The 17034-nt window shown below is 41.9% G+C and overlaps 2 protein-coding genes across 3 annotated transcripts in view; one reads left to right on the top strand and one right to left on the bottom strand.

Moving 5' to 3' along the window:
* LOC109926705 (ADP-ribose pyrophosphatase, mitochondrial-like) overlaps positions 1–8047 on the bottom strand; it is a 14867-nt gene extending 6820 nt beyond the window's left edge. Inside the window, exons 1-4 of the mRNA XM_048609703.1 lie at positions 7568–8047; positions 4130–4384; positions 3587–3694; positions 3109–3246 (exon numbers count right to left, since the gene is read on the bottom strand). Of these exons, the coding sequence (XP_048465660.1) occupies positions 3109–3246; positions 3587–3694; positions 4130–4384; positions 7568–7656 (590 nt within the window). The 5' untranslated portion in view covers positions 7657–8047. The remainder of the gene's footprint in view (positions 1–3108; positions 3247–3586; positions 3695–4129; positions 4385–7567) is intronic.
* A 120-nt stretch (positions 8048–8167) lies between these two features.
* Positions 8168–17034, top strand: part of ints1 (integrator complex subunit 1) — a 76546-nt gene continuing 67679 nt past the window's right edge. Inside the window, exons 1-5 of one of the 2 annotated variants that reach the window (XM_048609851.1) lie at positions 8168–8578; positions 9115–9220; positions 10805–11086; positions 12853–13049; positions 14061–14198. In XM_048609851.1, coding sequence (XP_048465808.1) covers positions 9166–9220; positions 10805–11086; positions 12853–13049; positions 14061–14198 — 672 coding nt within the window. In that variant the 5' untranslated portion in view covers positions 8168–8578; positions 9115–9165. Of the gene's footprint in view, positions 8579–8792; positions 8890–9114; positions 9221–10804; positions 11087–12852; positions 13050–14060; positions 14199–17034 lie in introns of those variants that run through there. The other variant, XM_048609852.1, reaches the window with a different exon arrangement.

The following is a 17034-nucleotide window of genomic DNA, read 5'->3' as shown; positions in this document are numbered from 1 at the left end:
TTGTTCACTTTGTCACTTGTGCTGCTGCTATTCGTTGAGACATTAACACTGATGAGCTTGCAATTACAATAAAGTGCCTCACCCAGTCTCTTTGTTAATTCAACAGTACTCATTTGAAATTTGTATGTGTTTCTTCCAACGAGTAAGTTTCACATTGTCAACATCAAATTTAATTTTCATTTCTGATTTAAATCCAAAACAAACCATTAATTCCATCTTCTAGTTCAACAGAGCCTCCCTTTTGAATGTTGTTTGAAGAGCTTATAGCTGCTTTTGTTGCCTGCATCATTTATCAAGTGGTTACCAATTAGCACAGTGCACATTTGCTCTTATGACTTATTCCTTTCTGGTAGCTGTAGCTCAGTGGCCAAAAGTTGTTCAAGACCCTGTTCAGCACATTACCTGGGCAGGCATTCCAGTACACTTACGTGGGAGTGCTGCTTTTCAGGTCAGATTGAAGAAGACAGAGCAGTAGAGATTGCCTATATGGACCACAGCAATGCGCTTGACAAGGTTCCGCAGGGTAGACTGGTTAGCAAGGTTCGATCACGTGGAATCCAGTGGGAGCTAGCCAATTGGATACAAAATTGACTTGAAGGTAGGAGACATAGGGTGGTGTGGAGGGTTGTTTTTCAGACTGGAGGCCTGTGACCAGCAGTGTGCCACAAGGATCGGTGCTGGGTCCACTGCTTTTTGTCATTTACATAAATGACACCTCACCTGACAAAGAAACAGCACTCCGAAAGCTTATGATTTCAAATAAACCTGTTGGGCTATGACCTGGTGTTGTGTGATTTCTGAGTTTGTCTACCCCAGTCAAATACTGGCACCTCCACATCATTTATATAAATGATTTAGATGTGGATGTAGGCAGTGTGGTTAGAAAGTTTGCAGATGACATCTAAATTGGTTTTGTAGTGGACAGTTAATAAGGCTATCTCAGAGTACAATGGGACCTTGATCAGGTGGGCCAATGAGTCGAGGAGTGGCAGGTGGAGTTTAATTTGGATAAATGCGAGGTACTGTACTGCATTTTGCTAAGGCAAATGAGGGCAGAACTTATACACTTAATGACAGAGCTTTGGGAGTGTTGAGAGCCTTAGGGGTGCAGCTGCATAGTTCCTTGAAAGTGGAGTCACAGGCTGACAGGGTGGTGAAGGCAGTGTATGGCATGCTTACCTTTATTGGTCATTGCATTGAGTAAAGGATATGGGATGTCAGGCTGCAGCTGTACAGGACATTGGTGAGTCCATTTTTAAAATACTGCATTCAATTCTGGTGTCTCTGCTATAGGAAAGATGTCGTTAAACTTGAAAGGGTGCAGAAAAGATTTACAAGGATGTTCCCAGGATTGCAGGGTTTGAGCTACAGGGAGAGGCTGAATAGGCTGGGGCTTGTTTTCCTGGATCGTCAGAGGCTGAGGGGTGACCTTATAGAGATTTATAAGGTCATGAGGGGTGTGGATACAGTGAATAGACAAGGTCTTTTCCCCAGGGTAGGGGAGTCCAAAACTGGAGGGCATAGGTTTAAGGTGAAATGGGAAAGATTTAAAAGGGACCTGGGACAACTTTTTGATGCAGAGAGTGGTGCATGTACGGAACAAGCTGCCAGAGGAAGAGTTGGAGGCTGGTACAATGACATGAATTAAAAGGTATCTGGATGGAACATGAATAGAAAGGGTAGAGGGGGTATGGGCCAAATGCTAGCAAATGGGACTAGATTAATTTAGGATGTCAGGTTGGCATGAATGAGTTGGACCGAAGGGACTGTTTCCATGCTGCACAACTCTATGACTCTATGAGATGTTACACTGAGGTTCCATCTGCCCTCATAGACGGATGTAAATGATCCCATAGTTCTATTTTGAAGAACAGCAAACAGTTTCCTGTGTAGTACCTTACATTTATCCCTCAATCAACTGGACTGAGGACACACTGGGTCCGAGTTAGTCACTTAACCATTAGGGTAGCTGTCATAATCTTCTTTAGATAGTGCCAGAATTGGATGGTTGGAGCCATTGGGAAAAGCTGATTAGGCTGAGGCTATTTTATAAGGTAACCTTATAAAATCATGATGGGCATGGATAGGGTGAACAGTCAAGGTCTTGACCCCAGGGTAGGAGAGTCTAAAACTAGAGGGTTTAAGGTGAGAGGGGAAATATTTAAAAGGGACCTAAGGAGCAACGTTTTCCTGCATAGGGTAGGCCAATATGGGATGAACTGCCAGAGGAAATGGTGGAGGTTAGTACAATTACAACATTTAAAAGGCACCTGGATGGGTATATGAATAGGAAGGGTTTAGCGGGACACGGACCAATTGCTGGCAAATGGGACTAGATTAATTTGGGATAACTGGTTGGCATGGACGAGTTGGACCGACGCATCTGTTTCCACGCTGTGCATCTCTATGACTCTAAATACAGCAACAATAACTTGCATTCATAGAAACTTGGAAAATAGGAGCAGGAGTAGGCCATTCAGCCCTTTCAGTCTGCTCTGCCATTCTTCATGATCATGGTTGATTAGCCAGTTGAGTAGCCTGTTCTCACTTACCCCCATATCGTTTGATCCATTATCCCCAAATGCTATATCCAATTCCTTCTTGAAATCATACAATGTTTTGGTCTTAACTGTTTTCTGTGCTGGTGAATTCCACAGGCTCACCATGCTCTGGATAAAGAAATTTCTCCTCATTTCAGTCCTAACCAATTATCCTTAGACTATGACCCCGGGTTCTGGACTCCCTGTCATTGGAAATATCCTTCCTTCATTTACCCTGTCCACTCCTGTTAGAATTATATAGGTTTCTACAACATCCCTCTTATTGTTTTGATCTCCAGCAAATATGATTGTAACCGATTCAACTTCTCCTCATAGGTCAGTACTACCTTTTCAGGAATCAGCCCGGTAAACCTTCACAGCACTCCCTCTGTAGTAAGAACATCCTTCTCCGGATAAGGAGACCAAAACTGCACACAATATTCCAGATGTGGTTTCACCAAAGCCCCGTATAATTGCAGCAAGACATCCCTGCTCCTGGACTCAAATCCATTTGCTATAAAGGCCAATAGTGTGCCTTCTTCCCCGTCTGCTGGACCTGCATGCTTACCTTGACTGGTATATGAGGACATCCAGCTCTTGCAACACATTCTCTTTGCTCAATTCATTGTCTTTCAGATAATAAACTGTCTTCTTCTTTTTGCGGCCAATGTGGCTAACCTTAACCTTAGCCCACGTTACATCACATCTGCCACGCACTCACATTGTCCAAATCACACTGAAGCGTCCTTCTCACAGTTTACCCTCCCACCCGACTTTGTTTCATGTGCAATATTTGGAGATATTACATTTAATTCCCTCATATAAATATTGTGAATAACACCTTTAACATAGTCAAATACCCAAAAATATGTCACAGTAGCGTTATCATGGAAAATGTGTTTAGGAAGGGCATTCTGGAGCTTAGGGCCCAGGCAACATTGGCATGAAATCAACAGTGGAGCAATTAAAATCTAGGAACGCGAGACATTCTTTCACTGTTTCAACCATGGCGGTTCACCATGATAATGAATGGGATGAGTACTCACAGAGGCAGCTTGTCTTCACCTAGTTCATAGCAACCCAGAAAGCTCCTCCGATCAATTTTACCATCCAGTGCATTGAATCGTGGACCATGTTCTGACTGTCCTTCCTTCCTATACCACAAACATACATTAAAGGTGAAACAGGCAACTTCTTTTGTTTCAAAAATGAGCAAATAAATTGAAGCTGACAGATAGAGCAAACCTACATACAATGTGGGAGACACCCTCAGGATGGGAGGGATACAGGTAGGGAGGGCACTCAGAATGGGGGAAAGAGACATGACACATAAAGACATGCAGGAGCTGGCAGTCAGAAAGGAGGAGCACTCAGATGGTGAAACAGACTGAGAGGGATCGTTGGATGAGGTAGAGGGTCTGGACAGACAGATTTTAAGTGAGCACATAGGCAGGGACAGACAGACAAACACATTCGTACACTGGGTGAAGAGACCCACAGCCAGATATTGAAGAGATTCTACTCTCCCGCTCTCATCTTGTCCTCTCTTCTTCTTTAACCCACCCTTCCTCCCTCGTCCCCCATATTACCTGTAGTCAGGATCTGCCCACTCAGGACTAGCCTGGATACTATCTGCTGTGTAATCCACTGGCTCATATTCTGGCCATGCCACGCTCCAGCTGACATAGCTGTCAGGGACAGGGAAGCGCTGGACCTGAGAACCTGGATAGGGGGATCTTCGTGCCTTGACGTGAATCATCGATAGGCTTCCCGTATTCTGATGTGAGGCGTCGCACACTGGGTAAGTTGCAGGCTGATACCAACCAGACTGGGCAAGGCAGACACTGAAATGGAAACACTATCATTTAGAACTTATTTCTCGAGAAACTCAACCCCAAAGAACACCAGTCTCTGAATACATGAAGCACTTCTACCCCAATACAATGACCACCCTTCAGAAACTACCTCATTCATTGAAGTCACAGACAAAGTCATGAAAAACACTACATCAGTGTAAGTTCTTTACTAAATTCTGGCTCATTTTGTGCAGTCAATTTTTTCAGATTTTCTTGAATTGACCTGGGTTTGAGATATTCAAATAAGTGCAACTGAAATCTCCTAAACACACTTATTTAATACATCATTCAGTATACAACAACAACCATTTCAAGGAATCTTTCAGAAACCTGCCCCTCCCCATCTACCTCAAACCCTTCATCTCGCTCCATCTGTTCAAATCCCTCTCAAGTCACTTAGAATATCATTTTCTCCAGCTACAGATTTAATCTTCAGTGATCTGCCCCACCCTGATCTTGGTGGATGGAGAGGCTGCTGGAAATCTCTTTGTCAGAGACGCTGGCTGCTGTTGGTCAGAAAAAGAAACCTTTGACTGGAGTTCTTCCTCAGCAGAATGATATAAATAAATCAATAGCACTTGGTCACTGTAGAATGGAGTCGCATTTGCTGGATGAACACAATCGATTCCTTTTTATATTTCTGTTGCTATGAGATTGCTGTCAACCAATGAAACTTGCTGACAGAAATAAAAAGCTCAAATGTTCCTGACTCACTTCCTCAAATCAGCCACATACATTTACAGGCATGCAATAATTTTTTTAAAATAAAAGGCTTTTTGTTTGTGGCTGTTTAGCAATTTTCATAGCTTTTTTAAATGATCCAGTTCTCCCATCTGTGTCTGGTCTGCAACAACATGATAGCCAACTGCCTCTTCAAGAACTCACAAACAGTGGCAGTGTTAAAACTGTTCAACCACAGAAGGCATTGTTGTCAGCTGTAGCTCAGTAGGTAACATACATCCGTTGGAGTAGGAAAATTATGGTCTCATTTCGCTCCAGAGACTTGACTGGGCAAAATATAAGCTCATTTGCCAGTGGAGTACTGAGGAAGTACTGTACTGTTTGAGGTTCTGTCTTTGGCAATGAGACACTCAACTAAGATCCTGTCTGCCACCTCAGGTAGATGTAAAAGATCCCATGGGACTATATGGAGAAAAGATTCAAAGACAACCAATTCTGGCCAATTGTCATTCCACAATAACATCTAGAGAACAGATTATAGTAAACTCCCCAGTATCCGGCATGCATGGGGAATGGGGTGTGCTCATTACACAAATAGATTGTATTTATGAGTGGTCCCAGCCACAACCAGTCAGTAAGGTTTGATCAAAAGGAGGAAGAGAGGTGACTAAAGGATCAGGTTCCAGCAAGCAAACCTACTCCCGCTGATTTTAGTTTTATTCACTTGTGGGACACGGGTGTCACCGACTGGGCCAGCACTTACTGCCTGTTCCTAGTTGCCGTTGAGAAGGTGGTGGTGAGCTGCCTTCTTTAACTGCTGCAGTCCCTGTCCTGTATATAAATCCACAATACTGTTAAGTGGAGGCAAAACATCCAGAATTTTGATCAAACAACAATGAAAGAACAGCAATATTTCCAAGGCAGGATGGTGTGTGGCTTAGAGTGAAACTTGCAGTTTGGTAGTGTTCCCATGTATCTGCTGTCCTTGTCCTTCTGGATGGAAGTGAATGAGAGTTTGGAATGTGCAGTGCTTCTTCTTGTTCTTACACACTGCCAATTATAGAGTTATACTGCAGGGAAACAGACCATTCGGTCCAACTAGTCCATGCCGAACATAATCCCAAACTAAACTAGTCCCACCTGCCTGCTCCTGGCCCATATCCCCCCCAAATCTTTCCTACTCATGTTCTTATCTAAACATTGTAACTGTGTCCACATCCACCACTTCCTCAGGAAGTTCATTCCACACGCAAACCATTCCCTGTATAAAACAAAATGCCTCTTACATCTTTTTTAACTCGGTCTCCTCTCACCTTAAAAATGTGTCCCCTAGTCTTGAAATTCCCCCTTTTAGGAAAAAGACAACTACCATCAACTCAAATTTGCAACATGAAGTGGAGAGAGGAGGATTTCTGTTAAGTACCCTCATGTGGACATCCTGATCTGGATAATGGGGATTTTACAGTGTCTGGTTACTATCACATTACTGTTTGTGGGAGCTCACTCTGAATATATTCTCCGCTGCATCACACCGGTGACTGAAGTTCAAAATGACTTTATTGAACCTAAATGCACTTTGACTTATCCGAAGATGTGAAAGGCACAGAATGAAACAGCATCTTTCTGTTTCAGCTGGTTTCTGCGTGTAAGTGTATTTTTCAACAGGGATAGAGTAAAAAATTCCGACTGAATTTTCTTTTCCTCGTGGAGGAGGGAACTGAACAGATTGTAATATCTCCACTACTGGGTCCTCGCTATAATACCCAAACTTAGCACCGCCTGGAACATCCTCATCTCTAGTGCACATGCAGGACTGAGTTCATCACATGGGCTACTCAGAGTTAATAAAACAAAACTATCTGGAGCAACGGATGCTGAGGGGTGATCTTATAGAGGTTTATAAAATCATGAGGGGCATGGATAGGGTAAATAAACAAGGTCTTTTCCCCAAGGTGGGTGGGGGGGGGGGGAGGGGAGTTGGTGGGAGTCCAAAACTAGAGAGCATAGGTTTAAGGTGAGAGGGAAAGATTTAAAAGGGAGCTAAGGAGCAACTTTTTCACACATAGGGTGGTAGCTGTATGGAATGAGGAAGTGGTGAAGGCTGGTATGATTACAACATTTAAAAGACACCCGGATGGGTACATGAATAGGAAGTGTTTAGAGGGATATGGGCCAAACGCTGGCAAATGGGTCTACATCTATTTAGGATATCTGCTCGACATGGATGAGTTGGACCGAAGGGTCTGTTTCCTTGCGGTATATCTCTATGACTACTTGACTGCATCACTGCGATGCAAAGTACTAATGGAAAAAATATACATAGTGCAGATGGAGGCCATTTGGTCCAAGATGGAATACTCTGTTTAACCCACAGGCTTCACCCATCTGGGACAGAGCAGTACCTCCAAAATCTGAGACACTGACTAGAGACAGAGACTGATCTTCAAAACAAAGAGTGGGTTCAGATGTGGCATCTCAGGGTCACTGTACCTGTCTCTGATCCAAATCCAGCATAGGAGGGCAGTACATACCACGCACACACTCATTGTCTTCCATAGGTTACGTTTGGGAAAACTCATAATTACTTAGATTCACAATGTTTCTGCTCACATCCACACCACCTAATATAATTCCAGTCCCATCACACCAACAACTTTTAATTTTTGTTTTCACAACATTTACACTCAGCCTGCTCACAGTCACAGCCCGATCCTTAAATGCTAACACTTAGCCCTGTTTATATTAACTGGTCAGGCTCCCACCTCCAAACCTAAAGACCAGACTCCTGCTCAATCATTGGCTAATCACTTCACTAGATCCCAGAGCTCGCTCACTCCTAGACACACACAGACACAGACTCTCACTCTCTCTGCTCACACTCACTCTTAGTCTCTCACTCCCTGACCACGCTCATCCTTGGTCACACTCAGACTCTGACGCTTGATCTCCCTGGCATTCGATCACCATGGCCCCACCCTCTGCAGAAATGGGCCAATCACGTACGGCAGCCCTGTGCACCACAACTTCCGGTCCGCGGACAAGCAGCTCCGGGTGGGACTGTTTCCCTGGGATAGTGTGTGCTCACGGAAGGGGAAGGGTTTGGCACGGCACCGGGAGAGGGAGGAAGGTGTCGGCCCCGGGCAGGTGGAGGGTTAGCCGGGCCCAGGGGAGGCCTGTCACCTATCAGTTACTGTACATGTAGGCCACCCTTCGCCTTGTGAGCGTTAACTGGTCGAGAGCACTTTAATTCGGTTTAAAAGACTGATCAAATTTATGTAGCGCCTCTTACATCCTTAAGGCGCGTTACAGCTAAGGACGTGCAGCCACTGTTATAATGTGGGAACCTTGAAGGCAATTTGAGTAAAGTACGATCCCGCATGCAGCATTGTGACACTCAGTGATGTGGATTTCCATATAGTAGTTGCCCAGAGCCAACACACGAAGGAAAACTCCCCTGTCCTTTTTGTAGTGACCCCGGAGATCTGCTTACCCACCCGAGAGGTTAGTTGGGTCTCGGTTAAATATATCACTTAAAATGTAGCATTTCTAATCGTGTAGCACTCTCTCCAACCAGTATTGGTGTGCCCTGCTGGATTTTAATGCCCCTTTTTAAAAATCTGGAGTGGGGTTTGGAGCCTAGACCTACCAATTCAGAAATGTCAGGACTGCCACTGAGCCCCAGTTGGTGGTACACAAATGTGTGCTGCAATCTGACTTATTGCATTGACCACTAACCTAGCATGTACACGGTGAAAGACTTTTTTTTAAAAGTACAAATTAAAACTTGTTTGATGATGCAACTATCTTCCATGGTCAGTATTAAGTTTGTTATAAAGAACTTGATCAGTCTTAATATTAGTCTTTTTGACAGTATGTCCATAATTCTAATAAAAGGTGTGCACCCAAAACAGGGATCATCTTTTCCAGATGTGAATGGATTGTTGAGATCTTATTATTTTATTTCACATTTTCCAGCACTTGCAGATTTACTTGTTTCCTTTTTAATGTTTTTGTGCATTTGTATTTTTTGTTGACAGGCTGCACACATTCATAACAACAAGGGAAGGTGAAGTGTATAGTTTATCAGGATGAACCGATCAAAAGCTGTGGCAATCCGGCGCCCCAGCAGTGCCAAACCTAGTGGTGAGTGAGGCATCTTATAGAAATTATGTAGATTTATTTTCTTTTGCCAAACATTTGCTTCTTAGTGTAACAATATAAAATTCTGAAAAGAGTTGCCTGGAAGCAGGTGGTATTTGGTGTACAAGTAGTCCATCATTTTTACTTTTACCTTTCCATTATGAATTCCTTAAAACTTGAACAGGGATTCTGAGACGGCCAGTTTTCAAACTTTACAATGAACTATGGTGAGAGATAGGATAGCATTAATGCCATGGACCTACAAAAACTTCATGTTAACACTGCCCTGCTTCACTTCATTTGGAACTGTTGCCCGAGGTGAGCATGGTGGCTCAGTGGTTAGCACTGCTGCCTCACAGCACCAGGAGCTCCACCCTCGGGTGACTGTCTGTATGTGGAGCTTGCACATTCTTCCCGTGTCTGCGTGGGTTTCTTCCTGGTTTCCTACCATAGCCCATAGATGAGCAGGCTAGGTGGATTGGCCATGCTAAATTGCCCATAGTGTTCAGGGATGTGTAGATTAGGTGGGTTATGGGGTCTGGGTGGGATACTCTGAGAGTTGGTGTGGACTTGTTGGGCTGTAGGGCCTGTTTCCACACTGCAGGGATTCTATGATGATGATTGTTACAGGAGGAGGCCACTTAGCCACTTGAGCCTGTTCTGCCATTCATAAAGTTGGTGGCTGGTCTTAATTCCATCTCCCAGCTTTTGTTCCAAAGCACTGAATGCCTGTCCCTTAAAAAAATTATTAGTTTCAGTTTTGAGAGATTTTGCAGAAAGATGAGACTTTCCACCCGTTTTCCTGGGCTGGTTGAAAGGTCAACATGGTAGGAAAACTCCTCTGAGTGAAAATTTGGTGAAGCCATCATTAATCATGTTAGATAACAAGGTGTAGAGCTGGATGAACACAGCAGGCCAAGCAGCATCATAGGAGCCGGAAGGCTGACGTTTCGGGCCTAGACCCTTCGTCAGAAATGGGGGAGGGGAAGGGGGTTCTGAAATAAATAGGGAGAGAGGAGAAGATAGGTGGAGAGGAAACAGACAGGTCAAAGAGGCGGGGATGGAGCCAATAAAGGTGGGTGTAGGTGGGGAGGTAGGGAGGAGATAGGTCAGTCCAGGGAGGATGGACAGGTCAAGGGGGCGGGATGAGGTTAGTAGGTAGGAGATGGGGGTGCGGCTTGAGGTGGGAGGAGGGGATAGGTGGGAGGAAGAACAAGTTAGGGAGGTGGGGACGACCTGGGCTGGTTTTGGAATGCGGTAGGGGGAGGGGAGATTTTGAAGCTTGTGAAATCCACATTGATACCATTGGGCTGTAGGGTTCCCAAGCGGAATATGAGTTGCTGTTCCTGCAACCTTCGGGTGGCATCGTTGTGGCACTGCAGGAGGCCCAGGATGGACATGTTAGCTTCTGTTCATGCATGTGATCTCTGTTATCACTTCTGGTGTTCAATCCTAAGTTTGAAGAGATTGACCTTACTGGTATTCACTTGAAGGTTGATAGTTGGAAAAACCACTCTGCAACTTCTTTACATATGTAAAACCACCTGTCTCTGTTTCTCTTGTATTTTGAAATTTTATTTATTTTAGGGCATCCACCCCCTGGGGACTTTATAGCACTGGGTTCGAAGAACCAGGCCTCTGATGCCAAGGCGTCGGGAACACTGCTGAAGCCAGCGCAGACGGGATTGCAGTCTGATAGAAAACGTGAGGGATCGTCAGCCATGACTTCCACCTCTGGCCTTTCAAAACGCCCGAAGATCTCTTCCACTCCACCATTGAGTGCGCTTGGACGCCTGGCAGAGGCTGCAGTCGCAGAGAAACGGGCCATATCACCTTCTATTAAAGAGCCATCTGTCGTACCAATTGAAGGCAAGTATTGGCTGCAGGGTATTGAGTGATGTGCACCTTTCTGCATGATCTAATACCTGAGATTAAGAATAGCATGCTCTTGCTTCTCTGAGCATTTTCACTATATTGAAATCAAAATTCATTGCACAGTTTGTAACTCCAAGTCATTATTTCCCAAAATTTCGAAAAAAAAAGGAAATACTTGTACTTGGAAGTAAGAATGACAGTGATAGACTTCAAGAGGATATGGACAGATGAATAGCAGATTAAATTTTCATGTAGTGAAGTGTGAAATAATAGATTTTGCTGGGGAAAATGAGGAAAAGAACTATAAAATAAGTTTTTAGAGCAGATGCAGGATCAGACGGACTTGGAGTTTAAGTGCAGGAATCAGTGAAGATAGCAGGGTAAATAGATAGTGGTGTTAAAAGGATATGAACATAGAGATGCAGATACCAAAGCAGGGACGTTATAAAGAACGTTTTATAAAATGTCGATATGGCCTCAGCAGCAGTAATGTGCCGGATTCTCAGCACTACATTTTAGGAATACAATGAAGGAAAGAAAAACATTGAGTATTGCAAAGATTAGTGCGAAACCACAGGATTGGGAAAGTTTTAAAAACCAACAAATGACACCAAAACAAAGGGGGAAGATAAACTTTGAGGGTAAACTTGCAAGTAATATGAAAATGAATGGCAAGAGCTTCTTTATAAATATAAAATGAAGAGAGAGGCTAAAGTTAACATAGGCCACTTAGAGAATAAGGCTGGGAAAGAATAATGGGAGCAGAAAATGGAGAGGAGTTGAGAGAGTTTGAGATTGCAATGTAGTAACCCATTCAGATGAATAAATTTACAGTGAACATTATGATTTACTGTTGAAGCTTGAGTCACATGCAATTTATCTAGTCTGTTTCATAATTTATAAGCTCAAAGTCTGTTGTGGGACAAGTTTTATTTTTGATCAATATATATCAAATGCTGGGTACCCATAATAACAGCAGTGTTCAGACAAAAGGATTACAGATTCTGATATTAATCACAGAATTTGAATAATAATGTATGATTCAGCCCAAGGCCATAACCCTTTCATATGTTCCACTGGCTTGTTGTTTTTAAAAGTAGTTGATCTGAAAAGTTTTATGAATCATAGAATCATACAACGCAGAATGCAACTACTCAATCCATCACCTCTGTGCTGGCTCTCTGGAAGAGCAATCAGTTTCATATTTCTCTGCTGTTTAAAATCCTGAAAATTTGTGTTTTTGAAAGTAGGAGAGTTGCATTTAAATTGCACTTTTCATGACTGTCTGACATCTGAAAACCAATTACAGTCAGTGAAGTACATCAGAAGTATAGGCACTATTGGAATGGAAGAATTTAAAACCCTAACGCTATTGAGGGTTGAATCAATTGGAACATTCAAACTTGCAGTAATTCCTGCTTTCAAGTGTTGGCCCTCCTATAGGTCAGTGAATTTACTACGTCAGTAATTGAATATTGCAAACCACAAAGGTCCGTGTTTCATCTTTCCTTGAGCACGTCTTTAACAGCTGCTAGCAGCAGTGCTAGACTTGTCTTTCATTGTGCTGTCCACTGACCTTAGCTGGAATATGGAGGAAGTTACTGCTTTTTCAGTTATTAGGTAGACTGGCTTAACTCTTGAGCAAGCGTAGGCTGCATATCTTCTCAATATGCATCCATCTCTCATCATGATGTGATTCTGGATTTACAAAAGGCTGTTTGTTACAGAAGAGTGAGTGATTTGATTTTTCATTGCTATAGTTCCCCCAGCGACACTACTGGATGAAATAGAGGCTGCAGAGTTGGATGGTAATGATGACTGCATTGAGGGACTACTGTGTGGAGCAGTTAAACAGATGAAACTCAACCGAGTGAAGCCAGACACTACGCTGTTTCTCAGTCTTATGTACTTGGCCAAAATCAAACCCAACGTCTTTGCAACAGAGGGTGTAATTGAGGTAAGGTGTTCGCAGTATAGAGAGGAACTGCTGAACAAAATGCCACCAAGCTCCACCTAGTTCACATTCAGATATTGTTTAATCAACCGGTTCTGGGAAGTTATTACACACTGCTGGAGCAAGTGGAACTCCTGACTCAAAGATAAGGACACTACCACTTCACCACAAAAGCTGTCTAGTTCACATTCAGACATCCTGCTAGTTAACTGATACAATGATAATTGTTGACTATTAGCAATAGTTATAGCAAGCAATTTCCAGCAGTTTAGATAAGAGGTGAGAAAATTCCAGTGGTGGAGAGCTTTGGGAATTATCAATTTTAAAGTTGCATGTTCCTCCCAAACATGCAACACATTCCACATGTTATGTTACAAATACTTGTATACTGTATCCCAAAAACATATTATTTCCTTAAATCTAATTTGCATTTGAATTAATACCAAATGCACAAGCATCTCTCTAGGAAACCCTTCCGTAGTTTTGAATTGAACCTTTTATGAGTGCAGGCCATATGGTCTGGTTCTACCAATGTGAACAAGGAGGAAAAATTTGATCCTGGCTGAAGTTACCTAGTCCATTTTTATGAAGAGGAGCACGTCATTTTATGGCACAGGGAAATGCCCACACTGTAGACCTGGCTAAGGGTAGATGATAAATCAAAACTGGTAACTTCCTGATCTGTACGGCATAGATTGGTGGGCACATTGGACCATAGGGTCATCATGGATTGTTTTCAATGCGGCCGGGGTGGGGAAAATAGTTAACTTCATGAGGGAGGGAGGATAGCTGGTGGCTGAGTATAATGGGGTAGGGTGAGAGGAGGCTCTTCAGCATAAACAACTGCATAGACCTGTTGAACTGAATAGCATATTTCTGTCTAAATTTTATGCCACTTTATTAGATCTTCAAACTCATTCCCTCTTCAGGAAAGTTGAGGCATAAAAAGAAAGTTAGAAAGGAAAGCATCATTATCTGTGTTGACATACTTTTTAATATCCCTGTTTGCACTAGGCCTTATGCAGTCTGCTTCGACGTGATGCCTCCATTAATTTCAAAGCCAAAGGGAATAGTTTGGTTTCTGTGCTCGCTTGTAATCTTCTGATGGCGGCCTACGAAGAAGATGAGAACTGGCCTGAAATTTTTGTCAAGGTATGGCTAACAACAGTGAATTTTATATTGGCAATGATGTTGGGCATGTTATACATTAGAAGATAAATGTTTTTAGATCAGGTATACAGTTTCTAGTGAGAGTTTTACTTCAACCAAACACATACCATAAAACTTGGCTTATTCTGCTTTATGTACACATTTGAATATAATTAACTAATTGGATTTCAACACCTATTTGCTTTCTTACCTTTAACTTCTAGGTATTCTGCATTTTATTAACAAAATCGAATGCTAACAGATTCTTCTCTTTTAATAAAACCTATTCATAAGAAAATAAATAAAATGATAAAACATCATATTGCATTATTATAAATCTCTAATGTCAGCACGGACAAGTTATACCAAAGGGTCTGTTTCTGTGCTGTATGACTGTATAACTCTATACTACACCCCTATATGTAAAAGTAATTCTGTAAGACTGCAGCATGAATATTTATATGTTCTCACAATTCATTACGACATAGCGTTATTATTACAGCACAAAGTGCTCCTGTTGGAGCGCATTCAACAATTTTTCGAACAAGCATTTCTTTTTGTAAAGCAATCCAACAGCTGATAACTTGTAGTAACCCATTTTGTATTTGAACGTACTATTCTTTCTAAGATCTCTTTTATACTTGCAAGATCAAACTTTGATCTCTTTTGAGTAACGCTCTAAATCAAGTGAACACTGTCCTAGAACAAATTATTATGGATGTAAGCATTCCATAGATACACCTTTAATTGGATTGGACCTTATATAGGAGTTTCTTTAAAATACTAAATAAATTCATGGCTCTTTCTGTCACATCTAACAACGCAAATGTCCCTGCTTGTAAGATTCTTCCAAATATTTATTTTTGATGCCCAAGCAAACAGATAACATTTGCCATTTCTTCTCACTAACGTGATAATAAATCCTGCTATACTTGAAAAACCATCAGGAAGATTAGCATGTGAGATTTCACAAAAAAATGACCAATTTCATTCTGTCTGACCCTAGCCCATGGCTGGAAATTGGAGTGTACGCTAATGTCTTATTTGCCTTTAGCACATCTCTAACAGTAGCGTATTTCAACGTGGTGCTTATTTTTAAATACATCATAGCACACATCCAGTCTAGTTAGTTTGCATAACCGGTTTAATTGTCCAATTAAACTTCTTTATCTGGTACACTTTGTCCTTAATTGTAGAAACTTCCGTTGTGTGATCTAGTCTAATTTATCAGGATCCTGTTAGCATTCTGCAAGCAAGACTGTTGATTTAGAGTTATTCTCAACATGGTCTGTCTGATTTCCAGTACTATTTATTTAAAAGCTCCTGAAGCCTGACCTCCAATTTTAAAATACGCTTTCAGCCTGTTAATGACAATGTTCCAAATTCATTACTGTCACCCCACAAAATGTCATCTACAGGCATTGTAAAGATGCCTGAAAGTCTCAGTATCAATGGTCTCTCCAATACCTACTTCCTTATAATTTTTGAATTCTTCTAGTGACAGTCTCCTCACCTGTCACCATGGCATGAGCAGCTTCTACTTAATGGGTAGAGACAAATGCAAAGTATTCATTTAACATCTCAGCCATGCCCTCCATTCCCATGCGTAAATCATCTGCTTTGTCCCTAATTGGCCATGTTCTTCCTCTTACCACTTTTACTGTTCGTATGTAGACAGAATGGAATTCCCTGTTATATTGGCTGTCAGTCTTTTCTCATTAATCCTCTTTGCTTCTCTAAATGCTTTTTCACTTCCCCTCTGAACCTTCTGCATTCCTCCTGTTTCTCAATTGTATTTTCTGCTACCCACACCTGTCGTAAACAAATTTTTCTCCTTGAATTTCTATCTTCTTTGTCATGGGGGAGATCTAGATTTGTTCCCTTTTGAGGGAGTATACATTCACTATACCCAAATGGTCTCTCTTTGAAGGTGGCCCATTGCTCAGTTGAAATTGTCTCACCCATCTTTTGTTCCACTCTATTCTCTTGCCCCTTTGAAATCAGCTGTCTGTCTGTTGATTATTCTTACTCTGGATTTACCACTGTCATTCTCCACAATCGTAATAAACCTCGGGGATCAATGGCCTCATTTCGATCTACAGAACTGGCCTGTCTCTTAGACAAACTGTTCATTGCAAAGCTTGATTCTCATAATTGTGTAATATTTGGGTATGAAAAGTTCTTGGTTCCTGTTCATTTTCTATAATTTTAGAAACTGAAAATTTGTAATCCACACCAAGCAGCCTTGAAGCATGTATCCAAAAAGTCTGGTTACCATGCTGTACAATTATCAATTTTCTATCTTCAATAATGACCTTCCCTGGATCCCTCCATTCTTTAAGTTCCTCTCTGATTTGAATTGGTTTATAATGCCAGATTTCATGCCAAAAATGAACAGAAGCCTCCTATCATCTGCATTGAATCCTTAGCATGGCTAGTCAATACTAGTAAAACTGATAATTTACAGTTTAGCTGATTTGCCAAAATTTTATGAACCACTTCATGTCTCACTACAGTTTTCCTTTCACATACCCCATTGCTAAAAGGATGTTCTGCTGCTGTATTCATAACCATTATGTTCTTTTTTGCACACATCTCTAAATTCATTGTTAATAAATACCTCTCCCTCCATTCCAGTGGAATAAAACTTTCACCAAAGTCAAACTTACTGTAGCCTGTGACTGTGCCCTTTGCTATTTCTTTTAAATTTCACATTCTATCACTTTTTTCTTCTATAAATTTAATATTTTCCTCAGCCCTTATTCTTATGTCCTTTATTAAAATGTTTAACATTTTGGAGAACAGATGGGCAGATAGCAGTCAATTGTGTTAAAACTGC

Source organism: Rhincodon typus, chromosome 21 (assembly GCF_021869965.1).
Source record: "Rhincodon typus isolate 14 chromosome 21, sRhiTyp1.1, whole genome shotgun sequence".
NCBI lineage: Eukaryota > Metazoa > Chordata > Chondrichthyes > Orectolobiformes > Rhincodontidae > Rhincodon > Rhincodon typus.
The sequence above is the reverse complement of the archived record's forward strand: the minus strand, read 5'-3'. Positions and strand labels throughout refer to the sequence as shown.